Below are 23,978 nucleotides of genomic sequence, written 5' to 3'. Positions count from 1 at the left end.
ACTTTAAGAAAATGCTTAGAAGAATACATTGATAGTGAACAATTTCAACAATTCTGCATTTTCATTTTAGTTAAATTCCAGCTCTTAAGAATATCAAATATATGTTTTCTATAAGGAAAAGAAAATATATTTGCCAAAATAAATATTGATAAAGTAACTCAATTCCTTCCTCTTGCAATGACCATTAACTGGTCCTTCTTTGGAAACAAAACACAACCCTAATAAAATGCAGAAAATTGTGAAATGACTTCCAGACAAAACTTGCCAGACTAAAAGCACAGGGTTTTTTCAGGTTCCCATACTGAGTTAGTTATGAGGGGGTTACCCTTAATGGTAGCACTTCAAGAGGTAAATGCAAATTCTGACATTTTCTCAGTCCTCAACCAAGTAAACAAATATCTGGCTCCTTTCACAAAACCTGTCTCAAGCTTTCCAACCCTTGTCCTGGCAACAGTCTTTACAACATCACTCTGGTGACTTTCAGCTCCTTACCTGGTTGAGATGTACACAGGTATCCACTGCTGCCTTAGGCTGATTACATTTCAAAAATGCAGACACTGCTTGTTCACACATTCCAACTCTCACAAACATCTGTGCTATTTCCTGTGGACAAAACATTACCATCAGATATCACAGAACAAGGAAATCACTTACATTTCAACTTATAAAACTCCATAAGAATATTACAATTACTGGTAGCAACAGTAATTTTTCTTTTAAATGGACATAGGGGCAGAGGCTACAAACCAAAAAGGATACTAAGGCATCTGCTCAGAAAGATCCCCTGGAGAAGAAAATGACAACCCACTCCAGTATTCTTGCCTGGGAAATCCCATGGACAGAGGAGCCTGGAGGGCTGCAGTCCATGGGGTCGCGAAGAGTACAACACAACTTAGTGACTGTACAGCAAACAGCACAGTAATATTTCTTTTAACCGGACATAGAGGCAGACGGTACAAACTAGAAAGGATGCTAAGGCATCACCTTTTATAATATCTGTGCTTCACTGGCTCACAGCACAGATCTGATTTTCAACCAGGTTCTAAAGATACCGAACTCTTGTCTTCTTTCACTTCAGTAGCTACTTAACAGAAATGCCAAGCCCCAAAACAAACCCCAAGCTAGTAGGTAAAAAATACCTTTAAAGGATTGATGTGATACTCAGTGTTAATCATTAACTAGAGGCTTACGGGAAATCTCACACTCACAGGGCTCTCAAATACCTCTATTAAGCAACGTTCCAGACAAGTTGGCTATTCATCTGTTCAGGAAACTAGGCCAAAAATGGAAGAGGGGAACCAGAACAAAAATGATTATGCCCATTGGGCTATATGCCAATTTTCAGACTATCTGGATTTTTTTTTTCTTTCTTAATATCTAAATGGTCAGAGTTTTTCTCTCCCCATTAATTATGCCGGAGAAGGCAATGGCAACCCACTCTAGTACTCTAGCCTGGAAAATCCCATGGACGGAGGAGCCTGGTGGACTGCAGTCCATGGGGTCATGAAGAGTCGGACATGACTGAGTGACTTCACTTTCACTTTTCACTTTCATGCATTGGAGAAGGAAATGGCAACCCACTCCAGCGTTCTTGCCTAGAGAATCCCAGGGACGACAGAGCCTGGTAGGCTGCTGTCTATGGGGTCGCAGAGTTGGACATGACTGACGTGTATGCAACAATTAATTTAAAGAGCCCAAAGAAGAAAATTTAGAACAAAGTTACAGAGAACTCTGCCTTTAGTTTCACTCTTTTTTTAAATGTTACATTCTTTGTTGTTAATATAATCTACTAAAGTCTAGCTATCTTTTTAAACTCTTCTTATAGTAAATTTCAAACATACATACACACGTACTACTCCTCACACCCACCTCAAATCACTCTGAAGATAATCTCTGACAACATATTTCATCTGTAAATATTTCATGTGTTCAGCTAATTTTTAAAGCAATGTTATGAAACTGACATGCCCCACACAAGACTGTAATCATGTTAAAATAGTAGGAATATGATTGATTTTTTCCTTCTCCATTTTGAAGCATTCTGTAATACTGAAAATTGTTTTAATAACTAAAGGATCATTTCACGCCTTAGAAACTGTGAAGTTATAATTTTTAATTTTCCATATGACAAAGTACATTTCCTCACTATAATAGAAAAGCTTTATAAAGTAACCTAACAACTCCCAAAACTGAAATGTATAATATCCTACTGGAAGCAACTTGTGGTTTTCTGGAAGTGAACTGGCAAGATTCTCCAATCCCACATAATCTTCTAACATATAATAACATTCAGCTAAGCGTTCCTGGTTCCGGCCTTGTACATAATATTGTATAGCATTCAACCTACAGAAAGAAAAGAAAACCTTTTAAACTAATGTGACTCTCCTGATAAATAAGCACTTTCACCAAAAAAGTTCTTTCATTAGAATGGCAGCACTAGTATAATATTATTCTAATCATCATCTTTAGTTATAAAATATCTTTGAAGCACATAAATTGAAAAACCAAAAAAAAACTGCATAGCATATTTTAGTTACAATATTCTTTGAATATTCTTAAGAAATACTGCTTTACTCTGACACAGTTGTATTTTCAAACATTGACATATATAAGTAAGCATACTGATCAAAATGATAGTTTCAGAATAAAAGCCAATGATTTCTGAAAATAAGCTACTATAACAAAACAAGCAAACAAACAGTAGAAAGCTACCTAGTGCTAAAGCATACGTCTTCTGAGTTTTGAAATTCCAAAGTCTTACAATGCTCACCTGACAACTGGAAGGATCCCTTGCTCCTCCATGGTAACTAGGGCTATGTGAATTCTGCGACCTGAAGGATGGTCTTCATTTCCCTGGCATTATTTCACAGGGAAGTACTCTACACAGGCAGCTACAATTTCAAGTGCAGAATGAATGGATGGGGGGTCCAGATAGGTGACCTACCTCTTCTGTCGATCAGCAAAGTAGTCTCCGATGGCATTGTGGGCTTGCTCAAGGAGACTGTCATCCGCGTCACCTGATCCAGTTTTCAGGAGCTGGAGTACTCTAAACCAATCTCCCAACTTCAGCCGCAGGCTAATAGCCAGATCTCTACAAAAAAAAAAAAGATATTCATTCATTCAACAAGCATTTAGCAAGTGCCTGTTATGTGCTAGGTTCAATTCTCCGATACAGAGAATACACAGCAATGAAGAGACAGATAAGGTAACTCTCTAAACATTTTAGAAATTTAGCCTGACCAGGAAAGAGGCAATGGGGAGAACCTGCAACAGGAAAAAAGAAACACTTTTCTGCCTCTTATTCTCCTAGGCTTTCAATTTACTTGGGCAAAATAATCCCTTCAGTAATAATCATTTCATCAGTTTCTTAGACATGATCAAGCTTATTTCATGTTTACATGTTTGGTTTAATATTTCTTTTCAAAGCTTAAGTTGTATTATTAGCAATCTCCTGAAAGTACAAATAATAAAAACTAGATATAATGTTCACAGCTGAAATGAAGTTCATATAGTAGTTTATATAAAGAAAAATGATATATAAAGAATAAAACCCAATCCCTAAATACCTTGGAATTTCATTTCATGCTCCTTGACAACAGAAAATTAAATAATGACCTAAACCAAAACAGAGAACCTAAATAACGAGTGGTACAATAAATGATAAAGCCCCTAGTCTCTGTAGTTACACGGGTTTTTTCCCCTACCAAATGAAAAAAATCTCCTATGGCCAGTCATTAACATTATGTAAAGACAGAGAAGAAAGCTGCCCCTGAATTATAAAGCATAAATTAAGGTCATGTTGAATGTCTGGGTTGGAATCCAAACTGAAGTTATTTTTTTAAAAGAAATGGTGTGATATATTTAGTCTATTTTACAATCCTCATTTGTTTAAAAAAAAAAATGCGGATTCTGGGAGCAGTCCAGAAACCTGCACCTCCAGCACGTACCTTCTGTCCATATCCAGATACATCCTTTCTGCCTCCTCAAACCGGCCGAAGTAGGCAGCCACCTCTGCCTGCTTCATGGGCTCGCTCTGCAGGTTGCCCAGGCGCTTCACAAACTTAATGCCCTGGTAATCTTTGCAACGCACAAACGCTTGCTCTGCAGTGTGCAAATCCAGTTTCTGAAGAGCTGCTTCAGCTAGCAGACGCCTATAGTAAAAAGAGAACAGTAAAAGCCTATGGTGAACTATAGATAAACCAGTCTTGAATCAGAACTCAATTACTACACCTATTGCTTCTAGTGAAACACAGTGGGAAGTGATTATTTTAACAAATTTATAAACTTTTTCTTTTTTTTTTTTTTGCTGCACTGGGCTGCACGCAGAACTTCCCTGACCAAGAATCAAACCCATGGCCCTTGAAGTGGAAGTGCAGAGTCTTAACCACTGGACCACCAGGGAAGTCCTAATATTATGTTGACTATTTCCACCTCTAAATTTCTGTATTTTAAAAAGAAGAGCAAGAATGAAAGTTATTCCCACCAGGAATCTAGTATCAGAGTAGTGGACAACGGCTGAGATTTTACACTTGATACTTTATGAGGTTTCATTTATTTTTAAATACCAAAGTCGGGGGTGTGGATTATCCTCGATGAACTGAGATGCATCCTCTATTCCAACCTTCTCGATCAATGCTCGACTATCTCGCAGGGACCTGATCTCAAAGTTAATGATATAATCCTTGTTTGGATATTCTGGATTCTAAAAGTAAAGATGAAAAGAGAGAAATCCAAATAGTTGCCTTTAGAGTATGTATTTCTTTCTAACAGTCTAAAAAAAAAAAAAAAAAGGGCAAACAAACAACTGTATCATATTATGAGCAAAACTGGGAAGAAAAGAAATTCCCATGTGTGGGTCTTTTGAATTTTCTGGAAAATACCCATAATCCAGCACTACAGTTACACACACCAACTTTGAAGCTAGAGAGCCTGGAGTCAAATCATGCTTGTGCCTACTGCTAACTGGGTATCACTGGCAAGCCAGCTGATTTCTCCAGGCCTCAAATTCTTCATCTAAAAAAATGGGATGGTAATCAAATTTACCTTCTAGTATTGTGAGGATTAAATGAGATAATACCATATCGAACACTGAGCACAATGCCCAGCTGTGTTATTCACCTTATTCAGTCTCAGAACTAACCTGACACACACTTGTTTCAGACCTTTGAAGAAATATACCTGCTGACTGAACCACAGCACCTTTAATCCTCTTCTGCTGCTACTGCTGCTAAGTCACTTCAGTCATGTCCGACTCTGTGCGACCCCAAAGACGGCAGCCCACCAGGCCCCGCCATCCTGGGATTCCCTAGGCAAGAACACTGGAGTGGGTTGCCATTTACTTCTCCAATGCATGAAAGTGAAAAGTGAAAGCGAAGTCGCTCAGTCGTGTCCGACTCTTCGCGACCCCATGGACCGCAGCCCACCAGGCTCCTCCATCCATGGGATTTTCCAGGCAAGAGTACTGGAGTGGGGTGCCATTGCCTTCTCCATAATCCTCTTCTAGTTGCTGAATTTCTTGTCCATCTCCCCAGCTTCTCTGCTGGAGGCCAGGAACTGTCTTTACTTGTTCCCAAACAATATTTGCTGAATCCATGAACAGATGAATTTTAGGTAAATAATTTTATCTACCAAGAACCTTCCTGATCTAAATATCTATCAGGTACAGTTGTAACAACAAATAAATACCTCATAAAAAGCTGTTAATTCCCTTCCTTTTTCTTCTGCACTTCTTCCTCCAAGAAATTTCTCATGTTATTTCTTTTTCCTATCTTACTGACATATAATTGGCATATAACATTCTATTATTTTTAGGTGTACCACACTCATGTTATTTCTTAAAACTGTATGCTTGAAGGAATCCACAGTTCAGATAAATATTTCCTGGGTCAACAAGGCCTCAGAGGGAACTATGATATGACAATATTCTTTTCTTTATGGCTTTGCATGTGGTAAGTCAGGCAGAGAACCAAATTGTCACCGAGAAGCTGGTTTCCCTCAGTTTAACAACCCCTACCAGTAAACCAGCCAATAGTCCTGCAGTGATTCTTCAGCCTAGTACAAGATATACACAAACTGTGCCCAGTGTATCAAGAGTTTTAAAGTTCACAGACTGAACTGAACTGAATTGAACCAGTTTAAATACGTGTGTTAAAAATTCTTCCTAAGTGTCAATATAATCATTTTTAAGCATTCCAGAATCCAAGGCAATCAGCAACTATGAGCCTTTCTTGAAAAATGCTGTAATGATGAAATCCAGCCAACTAAAAAATTAATCAAAATTAAGAACTCATGCACAGAGAAAATACAGAAAAAGGCTGATTAGTAGCTTTCATTTAAACAAATATAAGACTAAACAACTGGAAACATAGGGTTAGAAAACAAAATGTAAACATTCTAAATCTTGACAAAGTAAAAATAATAATATAACTAATGAAGAAAGGTGAGAAAGAGGGAGAAAATGTAAGAGCATCATCTTTTAGAGTGTACAATCAATAATATCAAACATTAAGATGCAGTTTAAAAGCAGTAGTTTTTTAATTTCACTAGTTTCTTTAGTTTTTCAGTTTTCTTTCTTAACCCAGAAAAATGGCAACATTTGTGGTGGAAAAAAAAAATTATCTGAAGTTCTACAATTTCTTCAGATTCACTGTCGCCATTGTTTAAATTAAATTGAACACTAAAAAAGTAGATTGTACAATGATGCCACTTTTATAAAATTATTCATGTTTATTTCATCTATCATATCAAATCTATCTTTCCACATATTGGTTACAGTTTGCCAATGCAGGAGACCTAAGAGACACAGGTTCAATCCCTAAACCGGGAAGATCCCCCGGAGGAGGGCATGGCAACCCACTCCAGTATTCTTGCCTAGAGAAGCCCACGAACAGAGGAGCCTGGTAGATTACAGTCCAAAGGGTCACAAAGAGGCGGACACAACTGAAGCAATTTAACATGCAATCGTTAAAATATCTAGATTACAACAGAATTTCAGACCTTCCTTTTTGATGTTTGATTGCTGAGAGCTTTTAAGCCTCACCCCAACTCCTTCCCCTTCTGCCTCACATCTGGACAAGGTGATAAGAAAGTGTTAAGTGTTCCATCCTTTGGTGCCAAAGGAGTTTCAAACCACACATATCTCTACCTACTTATGGGAACCCTCACTCTAGCCCCACCCTCTAATTACCCAAAAAACCCTAGCCTGTCTCCTTTCCTTGCTCACAAATCAATTTTGAACCAGCTTAGGAAAGCTGTCCTTTCTCCCTGAAAAACCTCACTATGTAGCTAAGACCTTTTTACACCCTTTTGGTATGCCTGTGGTATTAATACTCTTGACATGCAAACAAAATTTGGGGTGCGGGCCATTCCTGCTGCTTTTGTGTGGTCATCATATACAGAAAAGACTGGATCACAATAAAAGAGTTGCAATTTACATTATCAAACTAAAATATGAAAACATGTTATAAAATGGAACATTTCTGGAAATTTAAAATCTACTATCCCAATTCCAAAAAACATACATAGTACATAGGAAAATAAACACTTTGAATAAGATGAAAGTAAACTTGCAATATATTCTCAGAGTAAAAAATTCTCAAAGACTGTTCAATGAAGGTCAAAGTAGAAGTTCAAAAATTATCTGGAATTTAGAAAGATTACTTTATAAAACCTGAAAATAAAAATGGAAGGAAGGTGGACCTCCAAATAAAAAGTTACTCAAATATTCTAGAACAAGAAAAAGACTATAAAGAAAATTATCAAATATTTCTTCAGTGTTCTTTGTTATTAACATAAAATAATGACAACTAACTACCCTTTCTGAGCTCTTGGTCCTAGCACTTCACTAACTGCTTTCTACTCATTATCTTACAAAATAACAAGAAAGGTCCTATTACTACCCACATTTTATAGAGATAAAAGCAGGTTCACAAGCAGGAAAGGAAAATGAAACTTTAAAAGATGAAGGAAGCTGTCTAAAGGTTGTGTGAGTGACAGAGCAGGCTGGAACTCTGCAACCCACACTCCTAACCAGCACCCCATACTGCCCAGGACAAAAACGAATTCCAGTCAAGCCAACAACAGAAATATAACTGTTTTTTAATAAGAAGTACCTTTAATATCTCATCCAAAAGAACAGATTTAATTTCTAAATCCTCAAAGTTACAGATATATCCAGAAGTCTGAATGGGTTCCTTTAAAGACAAAAACAAATGTTATGTTTAAAAGTACAAAATTTTCCTTCTTTGACTTATCATGAGTTTAAATTTTATAATAAAAATTCTCAAAACAAAAAAGTAGAGAAAATGTCATTAACACCCACATACCTATCATATAAATATTAACAGTTTGGAGATATACTTCAGTCAATTTTTTGGCTAAAGTATTTTAAAGTAAAGTAAATCTAGAGACATCATGACTTTCACTCCTATTTCAGTATGTATCTCTAAAACATAAGGATGTTCTCTTACATAGCCATATGATGATGATCACACCTCACATAAGCAGTATTAATTCCCTAATGGGATCCAGCATCAGCTTCTGAATTAATCCAAAGATGGTTTATACGGTTTGATAATTCTCATTCATTCCATGTAACATTAAATTTAGTTCTTAATGAAATTTGTATCTAAGTGTGTATATATATATGTATGTATGTGTGTGTGTGTGTGTGTGTGTGTATATATATATATATATTTATATATATGTCAAAGAAGTCTCATACCATGAAAAGTATGTTCTCTGTAACATTAGCCCGAGGGTATTGTTGATAGATTCATTTCCTATATGAGATTTAATTTGCCAACATGGAAATACATGAACCTGCTATATGTCTCTTTCTTGTCCTAGCGTTATAGAGGCTTGTAGAAATAAAGTAGAGCAAATGCATATTATAATGTAAAGTAGCTGTCCTAAACCCCTAGTGGAAAAAATAGGTATAAATATTATATTAAAAAAAAATAAACTCCCAATATACCTAATGCCTCCAAGAACACTGCAAAAAGAATAGGATAATGTCTGATAATGAAAATAACTCAAGAATGCAATTTTTCAAAATATATGTGTAAAGTCATAAATAGTAACCTAAAATCCAAATGCAGTAATGTATCAGATTTATAACTCTGAAAGTTAGTGCTTCATATATAATAGAAACTTAAAAATTTTTATAATAGGAAGACACTAAAAAGATGAAAATAAGTAAATACTGAATCATATTTAGTTTGCACTTAATATGTCTAAGTTTAATACTGAGGCTCTTGGAGGCATATTATATATGTTCATTAGGTTTTAAAATATATATTTTCTTTAAAAAGTAGAAATTGATTAAAATTATATGAGAAAACTTTATAAAATCCCTACACTTCCTCAAAAAATCATATTACATAAAGGCAAATAGTATGCTTTTATGAACAAAAAGAATCAGAACAAAGTTTAACTCACAAAAAAGTACACGTGGTAAAATATTTCTTATAGACTATAGGAACCTTTTAGAGGCTTTCTTTTGGTACTACATGTAAACCAAGTATACCTGTATAAAAAGGTTCATCACTAGAAAATTTTTTATTTCTAGCTAGATAATTCAACAAAGCAAGGCAGACAAAAGATAAAAGTCATAAAAGATGATCTGTGGATAAAAAATAATACCAAAAACAAAGAGGAAAGGAGAAACAGAAAGGTAAGGAGAGTGATCAGGCAGGATCGAGATGGCATAGGAAGACCCTTTGTCCCTTTAGGACAGAATACGATGTCCTAAAGGAGTTCTAGTAAGTCCAGTTTTGAAGAGTATGTCCTCATGTGCTAGAGGCATGGCAAGCAGAGTAACTGACCCAACAGGGACCACAGCCAGCCAGTGTTCTCATGAATGAAAACAACAGCTTAGCATGGTTTATAAAGAAATTCAGTCAGTGATTAAGTCTTTAAGAAATTCACCTACCTCTGAATCTAACAGAAAACTGAAATACTTGCAAAGCCAGACAACAAACTCCAAAAATAAATAAATAAAAGGTTGTTCTTTTGAAACTACTTAAGAAACACTTTCCACTAAGCAAAGATTTGCCCTGGTCCTGGACTCACCATGTGTGCTGCACACACATTATAAACAACCAGGCATAATCCTCTCACTTCTCCGGGCACATGATTTCAAAATCAGTGTAAGTGGGGCCAACAATGGATAAAGGACCCTCACATTCAAAAAGTATTTCACTTCCATCCTCAAGTTTATCCCATGGTTACCTGCCAAACTTCCACACTTGTTTCTTGGAAAGGTCAAGTTTTCTTTAAACCTTTGAAAGACAGCTGTGCTTACACAGGTTAAAGGCAACACCCTGAATGCCCTTCCTTTGAGCCACTGGTGGTGGTAGCTGCTCAGTCGGGTCTGACTCTTTGTGAGCCTGCCAGGCTCCTCTGTCCTTGGAATTCTCCAGGCAAGAATACTGGAGTGGGTTGCCTTTCCCTTCTCCAGGGGATCTTCTGCATCCAGGGACTGAACCTGGGTCTCCTGCATTGCAGGCGATTCTTTACCATCTGAGCCACCAGGGAAGCCCTTTGAGCCATTACTCAGGTCTAAAAATTACAAAGATCCATAAGACACCTGGCTTCCCTGGTGGCTCAGATGGTCAAGCGTCTGTGTGCAATGCGGGAGACTCGGGTTCAATCCCTGGGTTGCAAAGATCCCCTGGAGAAGGAAATGGAACCCACTCTAGTACTCTTGCCTGGAAAATCCCATGGACGGAGGAGGCTGGTAGGCTACAGTCCATGGGGTCATAAAAAGTCAGTCATGACTAAGTGACTTCATAAGACACCTAAAAGCTTTAACAAAGCCTTTGAGGGCAATTTACATCAGGTCATTGGCCAACCCAAAGATCCTGAGAAGGGCTCAAATAAGGATATAATTTAGGATATTAAAACTGAAAATAATGCGGGATGGTATGGGGAGGGAGGAGGGTTCGGGATGAGGAACACATGTATACCTGTGGCGGATTCATTTTGATACATGGCAAAACCAATACAGTATTGTAAAGTTAAAAAATAAAATTAAAATTAAAAATAAATAAATAAAAGGGCAAATAGTTTACCACTAAATAAATTATTACAGAAGATCTTCAGTAGCTCAGAGGCCCCAGCATGTAATTTTTTCCCAAGAAGGAAACGACAGGTCCAAACAAACATCAGTTACTGCCATAAAGCACGTATCAAGTCATCTCTTATTATTTCCACTGCTGCCGCTGCTGCTAAGTCGCTTCAGTAGTGTCTGACTCTGTGCGACCCCAGAGACGGCAGCCCACCAGGCTCCCCGTCCCTGGGATTCTCCAGGCAAGAACACTGGAGTGGGTTGTCATTTCCTTCTCCAATGCATGAAAGTGAAGTCACTCAGTCGTGTCTGACTCCTAGCAACCCCATGGACTGCAGCCCACCAGGCTCCTCCGTCCATGGGATTTGCCAGTCAAGAGTACTGGAGTGGGGTGCCACTGCCTTCTTCAACTAGCAGAGTACAATAGGAGTACTGAAAATGTCAAATTAAAAATCCACAGATAATTCAAAACTTGTTTAAAAGATTTATCTTCTTAATTATGTTTTGTTTAGGCTACCACTCAAATTTTGAATTCCCAAACACAATAGCTAAGAATTACAGAGCAGACTGACAGGAAAGTTCAGTGCCTAAAAATCAGTAGATGTGAGTCACAAGTAGAAAACAAAAAATATAACTTTAAAAATCAGTGAGAAAGGAGCATTCTGACACACCAGAGAGAGGAGATTATTAGTCATCATCCACAAGATTATCAGGATGAGAAAAAAACATGGATTACTGGCTGATAAAGTTCATGTAAATATAAATGAGACAAAGGTAGGCACAGAACAGGCAAAATAGAATGAAAGGACAAAGGAATTTCAAAACCACTTTTTGGTTAGGTTGCCTATAGCAACTTTGGTAAATAAGACTACAGATTCTCTTTTCTTTTAAACTTTGGCAAGGGAAGAAATAAAGACTATACAGTTAGTGACCATGGTTCCATCTTTTAAATAGAACAGATAAATGCTTAGAAAGTACCTTTCAGTGAAAGTAGAGAATATTTAAAAGATAAACATTAATCCCACTTAAGACCAAATATTTTTGAGTTCCACAGAAATGTTCCTATTTATTTTCAGAATTCATGCAGCCAACACTAACAAATTTCTTGAAGAAACAAAGGAGAAACGTCCAGGTTTTGGTTTTTGGCTCATTATTTATGTACCATTAATGCTCGTTTCTTGGTTTTACCTCAGGATCCAAGTTTCTGAAAACATACATTCTTGTCTTCTCCATCACTGCAAACAAATCAGGATTATCTTTGGCCCACTTCATATCCCAGACATCTTTTCGCTCCAATTTTAACAACTCGCCAATGACTTGCTGTCCTGTGCTGTCTGTCACTCGAGCATCCAAGTCAAAGAAGGTTAGCACTCCTAAGATGTCGATGACAGCAAGGCGGCTACAAGTAATGAAATTGGAGGAGGGGAAGAAACAGTAATCTCGCATTCATGAATATAGTTACCTGTCACCATTCTTCAAAACAACTTCATCAGAACCCAGGAAGAAGGTAGAAATGGCTTTAAATAATTAACTTTAAACAAACATTTCCATTTTGCTTCCTTGAGAGAAAAAAGTATCCAAGAGACTAAAGCAACTGGTATGCAAATAACCTAAAATATTACAGTAGAATTTCTATATTTTGCCCAATTAGAGAAAAACATCTTTGCCCAATTCGAGAAAAACATCTAATATATATATATGTGTGTGTGTATATATATATTCCTAATAAATATAATATTTAAATACAAATATAATATAGTAAAACCACATTGGACTATACAAGTTGAAAACAAACACACATCTTTGCATTTGTTACATAAATACAACAATCCCAGTGGATGACAGTCTACCTATGGAAAGTTTTCAGACTTACCTAGAGTTGCAATTCAAGGATAATTGGTAGGCTTGACAATTAAGGGAGTATTTTTGAATCAAACCAACGTTAGGAAGACTGTATCTCTGAAAGGTGCCAGATTCACGACTCTACAGAAAATATTTTTGATTACTAAAGCCTATTTACCATAATAACTTTTAATTACAACTACAGGTCTCTCCATATGTTCATACATTTGCTTCAAATCCAAAGTGGTAGTGTCACAGTGAATTCTCAATTCTGATACTGATCATGTTCTGAGTATTTACCTCCTAATTTAATTAAAAACTTTTTAAAGTGGCTGAAGATGATCTAATTTTTTTCATGTAATATCCAAGAAAAAAAAGTCAGAAACCTAGTTCTTTTTAATACACCAAGTCTTATATCAGATGGAAGACATATCTAGGGTTATTTACAATTGTCTAGGTTAATATTCGGGGTACGTTGAAAGCTAACATATACAGCACCTACTGAACTAAATTTCATATACATGAAAAATAAATATAAGACCACCATACAAATACAGTTGTCACTGAAAGTCTATGTTGTCGTCCTGTAGCCATCTATATGATACAGATCGTGGCAAAAGGTGATGATCAGAAAGCAGTGATACAGTGAGTACTATTTCAATGTGTTTAAACACAGAACAGAAGGTAAGTTTCCATGCAACTCTGCAAGCCTTAAGGCTGACAAATCAACAGAGCAACAGACAGCGAAACCCTACTGTGCCTGGGGCCATGGCAATGGGAAAAAACAGGAGGCTACCCTCAGCCCACTATTCCCTCTCCCTTTCTGCCAGGAGCAGCTCTCTCCTCTGAGCACACTTCTGCAGAGGGCCTGTCAGGAAGACTGGGAAGGGCAAGGGACTGGTAACGAGGGCAGATATTTTTTTTAATGTGCAAAAGACAGGTACAGGCTTTAAAAGATTTAATATACTGAAGTACACAATCAGATTTTGTTTTTGAAAAAGTAGGTCCTATGACTTTGAGTTTGAAAACGTGATGGTTTTAAAAGCTCTTTATATTTCAACAGTGGAAAGTTTTCAATGCAGAAGGTATCTTTACACTACAATTTTTGCTGGTATTAAAACCGTCTGAGTGTTTCTTATAGGGAGACTCTCTCATTTAGGAATTAAGTCCATTTCTATGGTTGATCTGACTTGCATTTTCTTTTTATTTTTTCCTGCAAATGTCAGAAACACAACTAACACAACCAAAAAATGTGCTATGTAACAAAGAATATAAAAAGAAAAGACTCTCCATAGAGCTGACTATAAGACAAACTGCTTAAAACATACACCAAATTCATTTGGTGAGAAAAATGAATACTATGTTCTTAAGATTTTCCCCCCATATGCTTAGCTAATGTCTAAAGAATGTAACTAGAACTGGAATATACACACTCAAGGATCTATTTACATAATTCAAATTTAATGACTCTACCAGCTTTACTATATTCAGCATTTATTTCTAAAATCACTATTTTCAAATATCAGAGCTCAAGAAGAGACACTATAACATTGATACACTGATTTTATTTGAAAAATTCAGCAAAAATTTACCACAGACTTCTTTATTTTATTGGCTAGCAAACACACTACCTCTTCATTCTAAGTCTTAACGAAAACAGCTGAGCCAAAGCACTTTCTCCAGTACACAACAAAGCAGGCTACATAGAGGAAACTTTCCAAGACCTACTGCCACCGTCCAATCTATGCCACATTGGCCAATCTTTACAGGGCTCACTCAACCCAGTGACAGACTCTCCCCAGCTGGCCACGAGTCTACTACTTTCACAGTTATTTTTTGCAAATGATTAACAATTTGTGAGGCAATCTTTAAAACTTTATTTTCTTTTGTTGGACCTAGTAAAACTTGAGGTGCCCACAAGATGAGATTCAAATCCAAAACATATTGCTTTGCCCTGTTTTCACCACTTAAAAGATTACTGTTCATAGAATAAGTTTTTTTTTTACCACTTACCACAATCAACGTCTTATCAGATGCAGTTATGGCACAAATCGGATCCCTTGTGCCCTAAAATAAATCAATGTTACTCTTTATTAAACATTTATTGAATGACTGATCTGGTATAAGGTGCTTTGCAATTCACTAAGAAGAATACTTCAGCTATATATTTATTAACTTAACCACTATTTACTTACTGAGCATCTACTATGTGACAGACATTGACGCGCTGGAGATACTCGGATGTAATCTTTGCCCTCAGGGATTACTCAAAAGTCTAGTGGGGAACAGTGGACCCAGCGCCTAACAACAGTACAGTGTGATCAGAGTAGGAGTAAACACGAGAGTTACGAGAACACAGAGGGAGGAGCCTAAACTTACACCAAAATGGGAGGAGAGGCAAACAATTGAGCTTAGTCGTAAAAGATGAACGTTTAGCATGAGGACCAGCATATGCCAAAATAAAGAAGGGGTAAATGGTATGGCACTGTTATAACCTGGATGGATCCTTAAAAAGAAAAAAAGAAAAGAAAAGAAAAAGCCATTCTCAAAAGGTGACATGCTATATGATTCTCTTCATAAGACATTCTCAGAGTGATAAAACTATAGAGATGGAAACAGATTAGTGATTGCCAGGGGACAAGGATGGGGGTGGAGAGTGAGTATAAAAATGAAGAAGTAGCATTAGGCAAGTTCCTTTATGGTGATAAAGTTACATAAAACTACACGTAAAAACTAGTGAAAACCGAATAAGGAATTGAGTGGTAGTCTAGTTCACAGCATCATTACCAATGTCAGTTTCCTGATTTTGATATTATACTATCATTACATAACATGTCACCATGTGGGAAGCTGGGTAAAGCGGTTTTACGTGCTATTTTTGCAACTTCCTATGAGCCTAAGATTGTGTCAAAATAAAAAATTTTTTTAAATCAAAAGAAGAAAACATAGCAGATCTAGAACAAGTTGGATCAGATTCATTTTGATATATGGCAAAACCAATACAATATTGTAAAGTTAAATAAAATAAAATTTAAAAAAAATTACTAGAATAATATGCTATTCACTGGAAACAAATTTTTTCATGTCTCAAAATAAAATTACAGTATTTAAAAATCTATGAATATTAACATTTGCTGGCACTAATAAAATCACCTACTTGAATGGCTTTACTATAATCAAGCACACCATCCAATGATCCAGAAGGAGTATCATCAACATGATAAATTCTGGAAAAAAAAATTAAATTTCAATGACAGTATAAGTAAGGTTTATACTATTTCATGATCTCTAGAACAATTAAAGGATTGGATGACACGAATGAATACTGTTATTTAATATTAATGTCCGGATTATCTTAAAGAGTTCTTGACACAGTTCAACCTTATAAAGGCAGAAACTACCTACCATGTGTTTACTAGTTATGCAAGGGCCATGTTCCTGGAAGCTGAGCCAAAACTATACCTGGACATTGAATCACAGATTTCCAATGAATTTCAATAAGCCGCAAAAGATATTTTCCCTTACTCTCCCGAGGAACATTTGTCAGGAACAACTTCTAAAGCATCAAGTGTCTCTGTTGTTTCTCCGTAATTTCCTTTTTATCGATATGCTTAATAAAAGTAAAACTTAAGTGTATTTGGGAAGCTCTAGTTAATGAGATTTTTGTTCTGAGGAAAAGAACCTTCCCCTAAGCTTCCTGTGTTATAAAATGGCACCACCTCAGGTGTACTGTCTCTTGGATACCTTTACTGTAACACTTACTCACACCACAGTATCACTGCTAGTTTACTTGCTTTTCCCACTAGGCAGTGATTTTCCTAGAGGCAAAGACTACATCTCTAGTGCCTGCCACACACTGTCAGGCACTCCATAATGTCTGCTGAAAAAAACATTAAAATGAATGGAGGAACAGAGAAACCTCATCACTGAGTAGCTCTGAGGCCCTGTGCAAGTTATTTAACTTCTCTGAGCCTCAATTTCTTTATCTGTAAAAGAAGGCTAACAATTTGCCCTTTGCAGGACTTTTGAGAGGCATAAATTAAATGATGTTTGTAAAGCACACATGTACAGAGCCTGATCCATAAAAAGGAGTTTGAGACATTGTAGCTGTAATATAATCATGGGAAATTAAGCCATTTTCTACTTTTAAAATATCATTAAATTTTATCATTGTTAAATTGAAGTCACATTTGTATTTCCATCAATATAATAAGGAGATCAAATGTTAAATTAATATAGGTGACAGAACTGCATGAAACACAGAAAGGTATACCAATTTAGAGATAACCATATTTCTACTTTTTAATACATTTCCATTAAGTACGTACAGATAATAATTCTACTTAGCTGTCACAAAATAAAAGTCAAAGATTAGAATAGGAGATATCTCAAGCGATCACCTGACTCAAATCCCTTTATCAAAACAAGTAGGGTACTACAAGAAAGGCCAATCTTGAGTCAAGGGGCTCAGAGCCAGATAGACCTGGCAGTATGTCTCATCTCTGCTTACCAGCTGGGCACCTGTCTGTTTCCTGTGAAACAGGAATAATATGAGTACTGACAAGATGCACCAGTATCTGGCACGCAAGAAGTAACAAGAAGTACTCAATCAATGCTGGCTTTTATCACCATCGCCAGCTGTATTTTACAGATGACGAAACTGAAGTTCAGAGACAACTGGCCCAAAGTCATTAAAACTAGCAATTATATTCCAGACAGAAATATAAGGAAATGATGCCTTCTTTATTTAAACAAAAGCCGGAATCGCTTTAGCTCATTCACAGAGGACACTCACTCCGTGGAGAGGCTAGACTTTTCTTCCCCAGCCTTGTCCTAAGATCTACCTTCTCCCCACAAACTGCAGGTCTCGCGTTATTACTGCTATGTCTGCCACGTGCTCTCCTCAAAGAGGCCAGAAGTTATCTGCATTGAGTCTCTCAGGACTACTGAGAAGACAACACAGACTCTCTTTCAACTGTTTTTTGGGTTTTTTTTTCTGCTTCCACATGAATTCACATATCCAAAATACTTTTACTGGGGTTGTATCGCCTACCTTAGTACACAAATGAGTCATAAAAGGAAGGGAAGACTGCATTAAGATCTCAAGTATGTCTGAAGGAAAATGATTTGAAAAAAGGAACCTGAGATTTCTGAAAAGTCTGCTCGCTGCCCACCAACAACAACACAGGCCTGTGCCTTCATTAAGAATCATCAGGTTAAAATTACTCAACCAAATGCTTTGCTTAAAGGCTCAGGATAACAACAAAAGAGCAACAAACATGGAATATTGCTAACAGAGACCACGTAACTTACAAAACACAGTAAATGCACTGCAATACTTACTACAAAGAATCCCTCCATCAGGGCTCCTAATTTCTCCATGTGGTAGAGTCGTCTTTACCCCCACTTCTAAGAAATAGTTCCAACCCCCAAGCCCCTGGAATCCAGGGCAAGAGAAAGAAGGTGAGGGACCAGTTCTGCCCACCTATAGACTTTTTCCGTATCTGTGTCTAAGGACTTGCCTCACCTGTGATGATTATGACAACAGAATCATCCCACTTTCCTGGAAAAACCTCTACCACTAACCCATAGGAATGAAGTTTTGGTTAGACATTTAGATTTCAATTGAATAATCACGTTTCAGTGTAGCATTACAACTGTAATATGACGAGAGTAGATGAGTGAGAATAGCCATTCCTTATAAAAACATAGGCTTCCCGTCTTTATCTCTAAAGGCCTTTTTTTTAATTATACGACATGCTACTTCTCTTTAAACACATAGGGCTTCCCTGGTGGTCTGGTGGTTAAAAATCTACCTGCCAATGCAGTGGACACCGGTTTGATCCCTGTTCCAGGAAGATCCCACGTACCACAGGGCAACTAAGCCCGTGAGCCACAACTACCGAGTCCGCACATCCGAGAGCCTGCGCTCCACAAGAGAAGCCACTGCAATGAGAACCCCATGCCCTGCAATTAGAGTAGCCCCTGTTTGCCGCAAATAGAGAAAGCCTGAGTATAGCAACAAAGACCCAGTACAGCCAAAAGTAAAACTAATTTAAAAAATTTAAACACACCAATCTGAAAGATAATCAAATGAATGGAAAAATATTTTTCTAGTAATCAAAACAATTTACGGTTCTCAAGCATGACAATTTATAAATAGCTATGTCTGATTTAAATGTGATATGGTTGAGCCACTAAAAAATGTGCATTAAAAGATATACCTTTCTCTCCCTTCTTTTCGAGACCGGGTGATCTGATTAATTTCCAGTGCTGTAAGCTTTTTTGCCACACGATATTGCCAGATATAGAATGCTTCTTTCGAAGCTGCTATCACATGGGTTTTGGTCATTGTAACAAATAATGGCACTATTAAAAAGAAAAAAATCTGGTTACAATTAGAATCACAAAAGGTTTGTGCCACAAATGACTTCAGCTATCATGAGTCCAACCCCTTATTTTACAGACGGAATATTCCAAACACAGTCTGAGAAATCAGGAGAGTCAAAAGCCTGTAGGACCATACAAAAATATCAACTCAAAAGGGATCAAAGACCTAACTACAGAACTCTTAGAAGAAAACTTATGTGTAAATCTTTGTGACACTGGGTTAGGCAATGATTTCTTAAATATGACACCAAAAATGCAAGCAATAAAAGAAAAAAAGGAGATAAACCTGATTTCATCAGAATTAAAATATTTGTGCTCCAAAGGACACCATATAAAAAGTGAAAGACAATCCACAAAAGGAAGAAAATATTTGAAAATCAAATATATGATAGGGAATTAAATCTAGAATGTCCAAATAACACTTATAACAATAATATATCACAATAAATTGGATAATTTATTATTATCCAATTAAAAATTGAGTAAAGCATCTGAATAGACATTTCTCCAATGAAGATATACAAATGGCCACTAAGCAAATGAAAAGAGGCTCAACATCATTAGCCATGAGGCAAATGCAAATCAAAATCACAATAATACTTCACATCTACTAGCATGGCTAGAATCAAGATGTCAGACAATAATAAGTATTTGCAAAAATGTGGAGAAATGGTAGGAATGTAAAACAGTGCATCCACTTTGAGAAACTGCTTGGTAGTTCTTCAGAATGGTAAATATAGAATTACCATATGCCCTAGCAATTCCACTCCTAGGTATACACCCATCATTAATTTAGAAAAAGATATTCTTCAAAGTTCCTTCTCACTAAGAATATATTATTTTAAACATCTTTTCATCTGTTCCATTTCATAGTGAATATTTTAAAATTTCCACTGTGTACCCTTTGATGAAATAGAAAATCCATTGTAAACAGATAAAGAAACAGAGAATCAAAGATATAAAATAACTTGCCCAAGGTTAGTCAGGCAAAAATAAACAAAATAAACAATATAAAACAAAATACACACATTTACACAAAACACAGAAAAACAAAAAACTCATAAAAGCTCATTTTAGTACCTAATTTCTAAATTCACAGTTAAAATGGTACAAAATGTATTTTTCAGTTCACAAACACTGTACAAAGTAATCATTAATAAAGTCAGGATAATGGGAAAGTGTTAATAACAGCTACCTTTATGGAGTTCTTATGCTGTGTACTATGCTTGGTCGCTCAGTTGTGTCCAACTCTTTGTGACCCCATGGGTTGCAGCCCGCCAGGCTCCTCTGTACATCAGGGATTCTCCAGGCAAGAATACTGGAGTGGGTTGCCATGCCCTTCTGCAAGGGATCAAACCCATGTCTCCCACATTGCAGGCAGATTCTTTACTGTCTGAGCCACCAGGGAGTTCTTGCCGCAGTCCAAATAAAGGACATTTAAGGCAGTAAGAGACATAGGAACTGAACAAAAAATTAGAAACTAGACTGATGGTATGGTGTTAATTGAATAAACAAGTTGAGATCAAATACAATAATTTTTATATGCTAAATACCTCAGTAAGTTGAATTATATTTAAAAAAATTTTTTTCATTACAATTGTCACGATTTGTCTATTCAAAATGTGTACCAACTGCTACCAAACTCTAGAGGGAGCAAGAAGCCTTCTTTTAAAGAACAGCTGATTGGAAGGCAGTCCTGAGAATGGTGGCAGAGTCCCAATTTAGGGGGAGCCTTGAGTGAGACGAAGGAGCAGGCCACATCCAGGTTTTGCTCAACTTTCGCTGATCCCATCTGCACTAAATCATAAGATATCAGTAAATTCTACCATGGATACTCTGACACAAATAACTATTATGCCTTTGGGGTGATATGAAGTTCACAAACCTTAACTGCTTTCTAATAAAATAGTGTTTCCTAAGCATATAAAAGCATTTTTAACCAGTGCTTAGCTACAATTAAAAGTTATAGTCATGTTTCCTTTTTTTGGATACAGCCTAAATCACAAGTTTATTATTAGCTGAATTCAAAATTTAAAAGTTAGTGGTTCACAGCAAGTCAAACTTTGGATTCAAATCACAGGCACTTGCTTTAAGTTTGTGTACATGGTCCGTCACTCAGTCATATCTGACTCTGCGACCCCATGGAGGCCTTAGATAAATTATTTATTCCAGCTGAGCCTCGGTCTGCTTACTGTAAATTGAAGATAATAATATTACCAACCTTACAGAGCTACTTGAAGGATTAAGAGAGAAATAAATATAAGCATAGTATAGTATCTGGCATAGAATACATAATTAATAATAGTAATTTTAAATGCCAGTATTTACTGAATTTCTAAAAATTATGCCAGGTATGTTATGTAATTACATTAGTATATAATTAATATATCACATATATAATTCATACCTACCCTGTAAGGTGGGCACTATCATTATCCCCACTTAGCAGATGAAGAAACTGAAGGATAGAATGGTTAAATAACTCTCTAAAGTCACACGACTAGAAAAACAATAGAAGCTGGGACACGAACACAGCCAATCTGGTTCCAGAGTCTGTGTTCTTAACCACTATGGCAGACTGCTTCTCCTTAAGGGTTAATAACTGTTAGATGTGGTTGCTATTATTTTTGCTTTTTATAATAAAACTATATAAATTCACTAGTCAATACAACAAAAAACAAAAATATATATGAAATGTGTTCTTTTGAATCATTATGGCAATAATTTTGGCAAATTCATATGCATAGATAATGCTATCTACATAAATTATGCTAGATCTTTATTTATTATCTATCCCATCCAGGTGGTTTAGTTCTTAAATTTCCTGGAACTAAGCCTTTAGGAAAAAGTTAGAAGACCACATATTATAATAGATAAAATATTTTAGGAAAAAAACACAGCCAGAATAAAAGCAGTCCATGTCCTTCTCAACTATTCAATATCTGGAAAAAAAATTTGAAATCTCTATAAAGATTACTGGAAAAAAATGTTAAAGTAATTACGCTTCCATTAATTGAACCTTGTTAACACTAACAGGTAGTAGTTAGTAGCCAAGCAACGATGTAAAATAATTAAAAACAATCTAGGAATTCACATATAAGTAAAACCTGATTGTAACATTATATTTTAATGCCGAGACCTGAAATAAATGTCTACATCGTAATGTTCCCCCCCTTTCCTACCTATTCATTTCTCGGCCTTTTAAAGAGCTGGTAAAGTGAAACTGCGCTGAACAACTTTGATCGTTACCTCTCGCTGAAGAGGTATACAGAAGATTTAGTGCATGAGCTACAGGCCAAGATGAGGAAGGCCTTATTTGCTCTCCCCACCATGGCTGCGGCACAGGCAGCTGGTACTTTTCAGGCATTTTTCATGCCTTCATTCCTCTGCAAATGCTATTTCCTCCTCTTTAAATGTCACTCAAAGAAATACCCACCCTTCAGAACTCAGCTCAAATGAAAGCTTCTGTAAGTAGAGGACATGTCCCTAACATCCTTACGCACGGATATCCACTCAGCCAGCACCTTGCACAATACCAAGCACACAGCAGGGGAGAAAGAGTCACTGTTCAATAGATGAACTATATTTTAATTCTGTCTTTAGACATCCCACAGGAAATGTGAGAATTAACTTCTTATCACTCCTCGCACCCAGTATAGTACCTGAGACAGTATATGCTCATTGGTGGTTTGCTAAATAAATAGATTCTCTTTTAAATATTTTTATACATTCAATAAACATTTGTTACTGGGCAAGCACAGTGGTAGGCAGTGGGGATACAGAAATGAAACAATGTAGACAGATCTTTAAGAAGCTCAAAATTTCGCACGGAAAATAGACAAGAAAATCAACAATCACAGTGCAAAGTACTTTGGACAGAAGCACACAGAAGGAATTGAGGGCTTAAAAGAAGAGGTCCCCCAAATGGTATCTGGCTCTTATATGTACAGTACAACAGAACCCTACAAACTAAACTTTATATAATATATAATAATATACAACGTTCTTTTTCAAAGTTTCTACACAGGCTTTCAGGAAGAGTAGATGACAAAAATTATACTTCCTAGGACAATATCAGTTAAATACTTTTTTTGCTTCAGCCTCCAGTCCTCATGAAAATTTGGCATAAAAACTTTAAAAAGGAATTTTACAGGATATGTATGAAACAAAAATGTTGAGTCTTTGGCTGGGTTTACTACAGAGCAGTGAAAGAACTGCTTGTTAAAATTTCAGCCAGCAAGACCGCAAAATAAAAAAGTCTCAAGACTCAAAAATACAAATAATCATGCCCTCAAGCATTTGCCATTTTTTGAAGGTAAAGGATTTACATCTGGCTTTATTAAAACACAGACTGCCTGTGATTAAAATTACTTTGAGGCTAACCCTATCATCCTTATGATTCTATTTTAAAACTTTCGATATTAAAAAGAAAAAACATATAATCTGAAGATTGACATAATTTATCCTTTACATTTAAGACTCACATTTTTAATAAATAGAAGATATTCATGTGGTAAGAGTCTGCAACAATTTTAAGCTAAAGAACACTAACATTTACAAAGAATACTACCATTAATGTACATATATAAATATAGAGAAACATATAAACAAACCTAACAGTGAACATAAGACAAGAAGTTGAAAAGTTTCAATGCTTAAAAATGAGCTACCAAGGCCC

General features: G+C 36.3%; 1 protein-coding gene across 3 annotated transcripts in view; it reads right to left on the bottom strand.

Annotated features, from left to right (window-relative positions):
• Positions 1 to 23,978, bottom strand: part of WDR35 (WD repeat domain 35) — a 51,462-nt gene that overhangs the window by 5,286 nt on the left and 22,198 nt on the right. For all 3 annotated transcript variants that reach the window (XM_055540872.1, XM_055540874.1, XM_055540873.1), the window contains 11 exons: positions 19,135 to 19,279; positions 16,068 to 16,137; positions 14,924 to 14,977; positions 12,942 to 13,051; positions 12,257 to 12,467; positions 8,112 to 8,192; positions 4,566 to 4,702; positions 3,948 to 4,151; positions 2,945 to 3,091; positions 2,211 to 2,343; positions 493 to 603 (listed from right to left, as the gene is read on the bottom strand). In XM_055540872.1, coding sequence (XP_055396847.1) covers positions 493 to 603; positions 2,211 to 2,343; positions 2,945 to 3,091; positions 3,948 to 4,151; positions 4,566 to 4,702; positions 8,112 to 8,192; positions 12,257 to 12,467; positions 12,942 to 13,051; positions 14,924 to 14,977; positions 16,068 to 16,137; positions 19,135 to 19,279 — 1,403 coding nt within the window. The remainder of the gene's footprint in view (positions 1 to 492; positions 604 to 2,210; positions 2,344 to 2,944; positions 3,092 to 3,947; positions 4,152 to 4,565; positions 4,703 to 8,111; positions 8,193 to 12,256; positions 12,468 to 12,941; positions 13,052 to 14,923; positions 14,978 to 16,067; positions 16,138 to 19,134; positions 19,280 to 23,978) is intronic.

Source organism: Bubalus kerabau, chromosome 11, assembly GCF_029407905.1.
Source record: "Bubalus kerabau isolate K-KA32 ecotype Philippines breed swamp buffalo chromosome 11, PCC_UOA_SB_1v2, whole genome shotgun sequence".
Taxonomy (NCBI): domain Eukaryota; kingdom Metazoa; phylum Chordata; class Mammalia; order Artiodactyla; family Bovidae; genus Bubalus; species Bubalus kerabau.
Note: the sequence above shows the minus strand (reverse complement) of the source record. Positions and strands in the feature narration are given on the sequence as shown.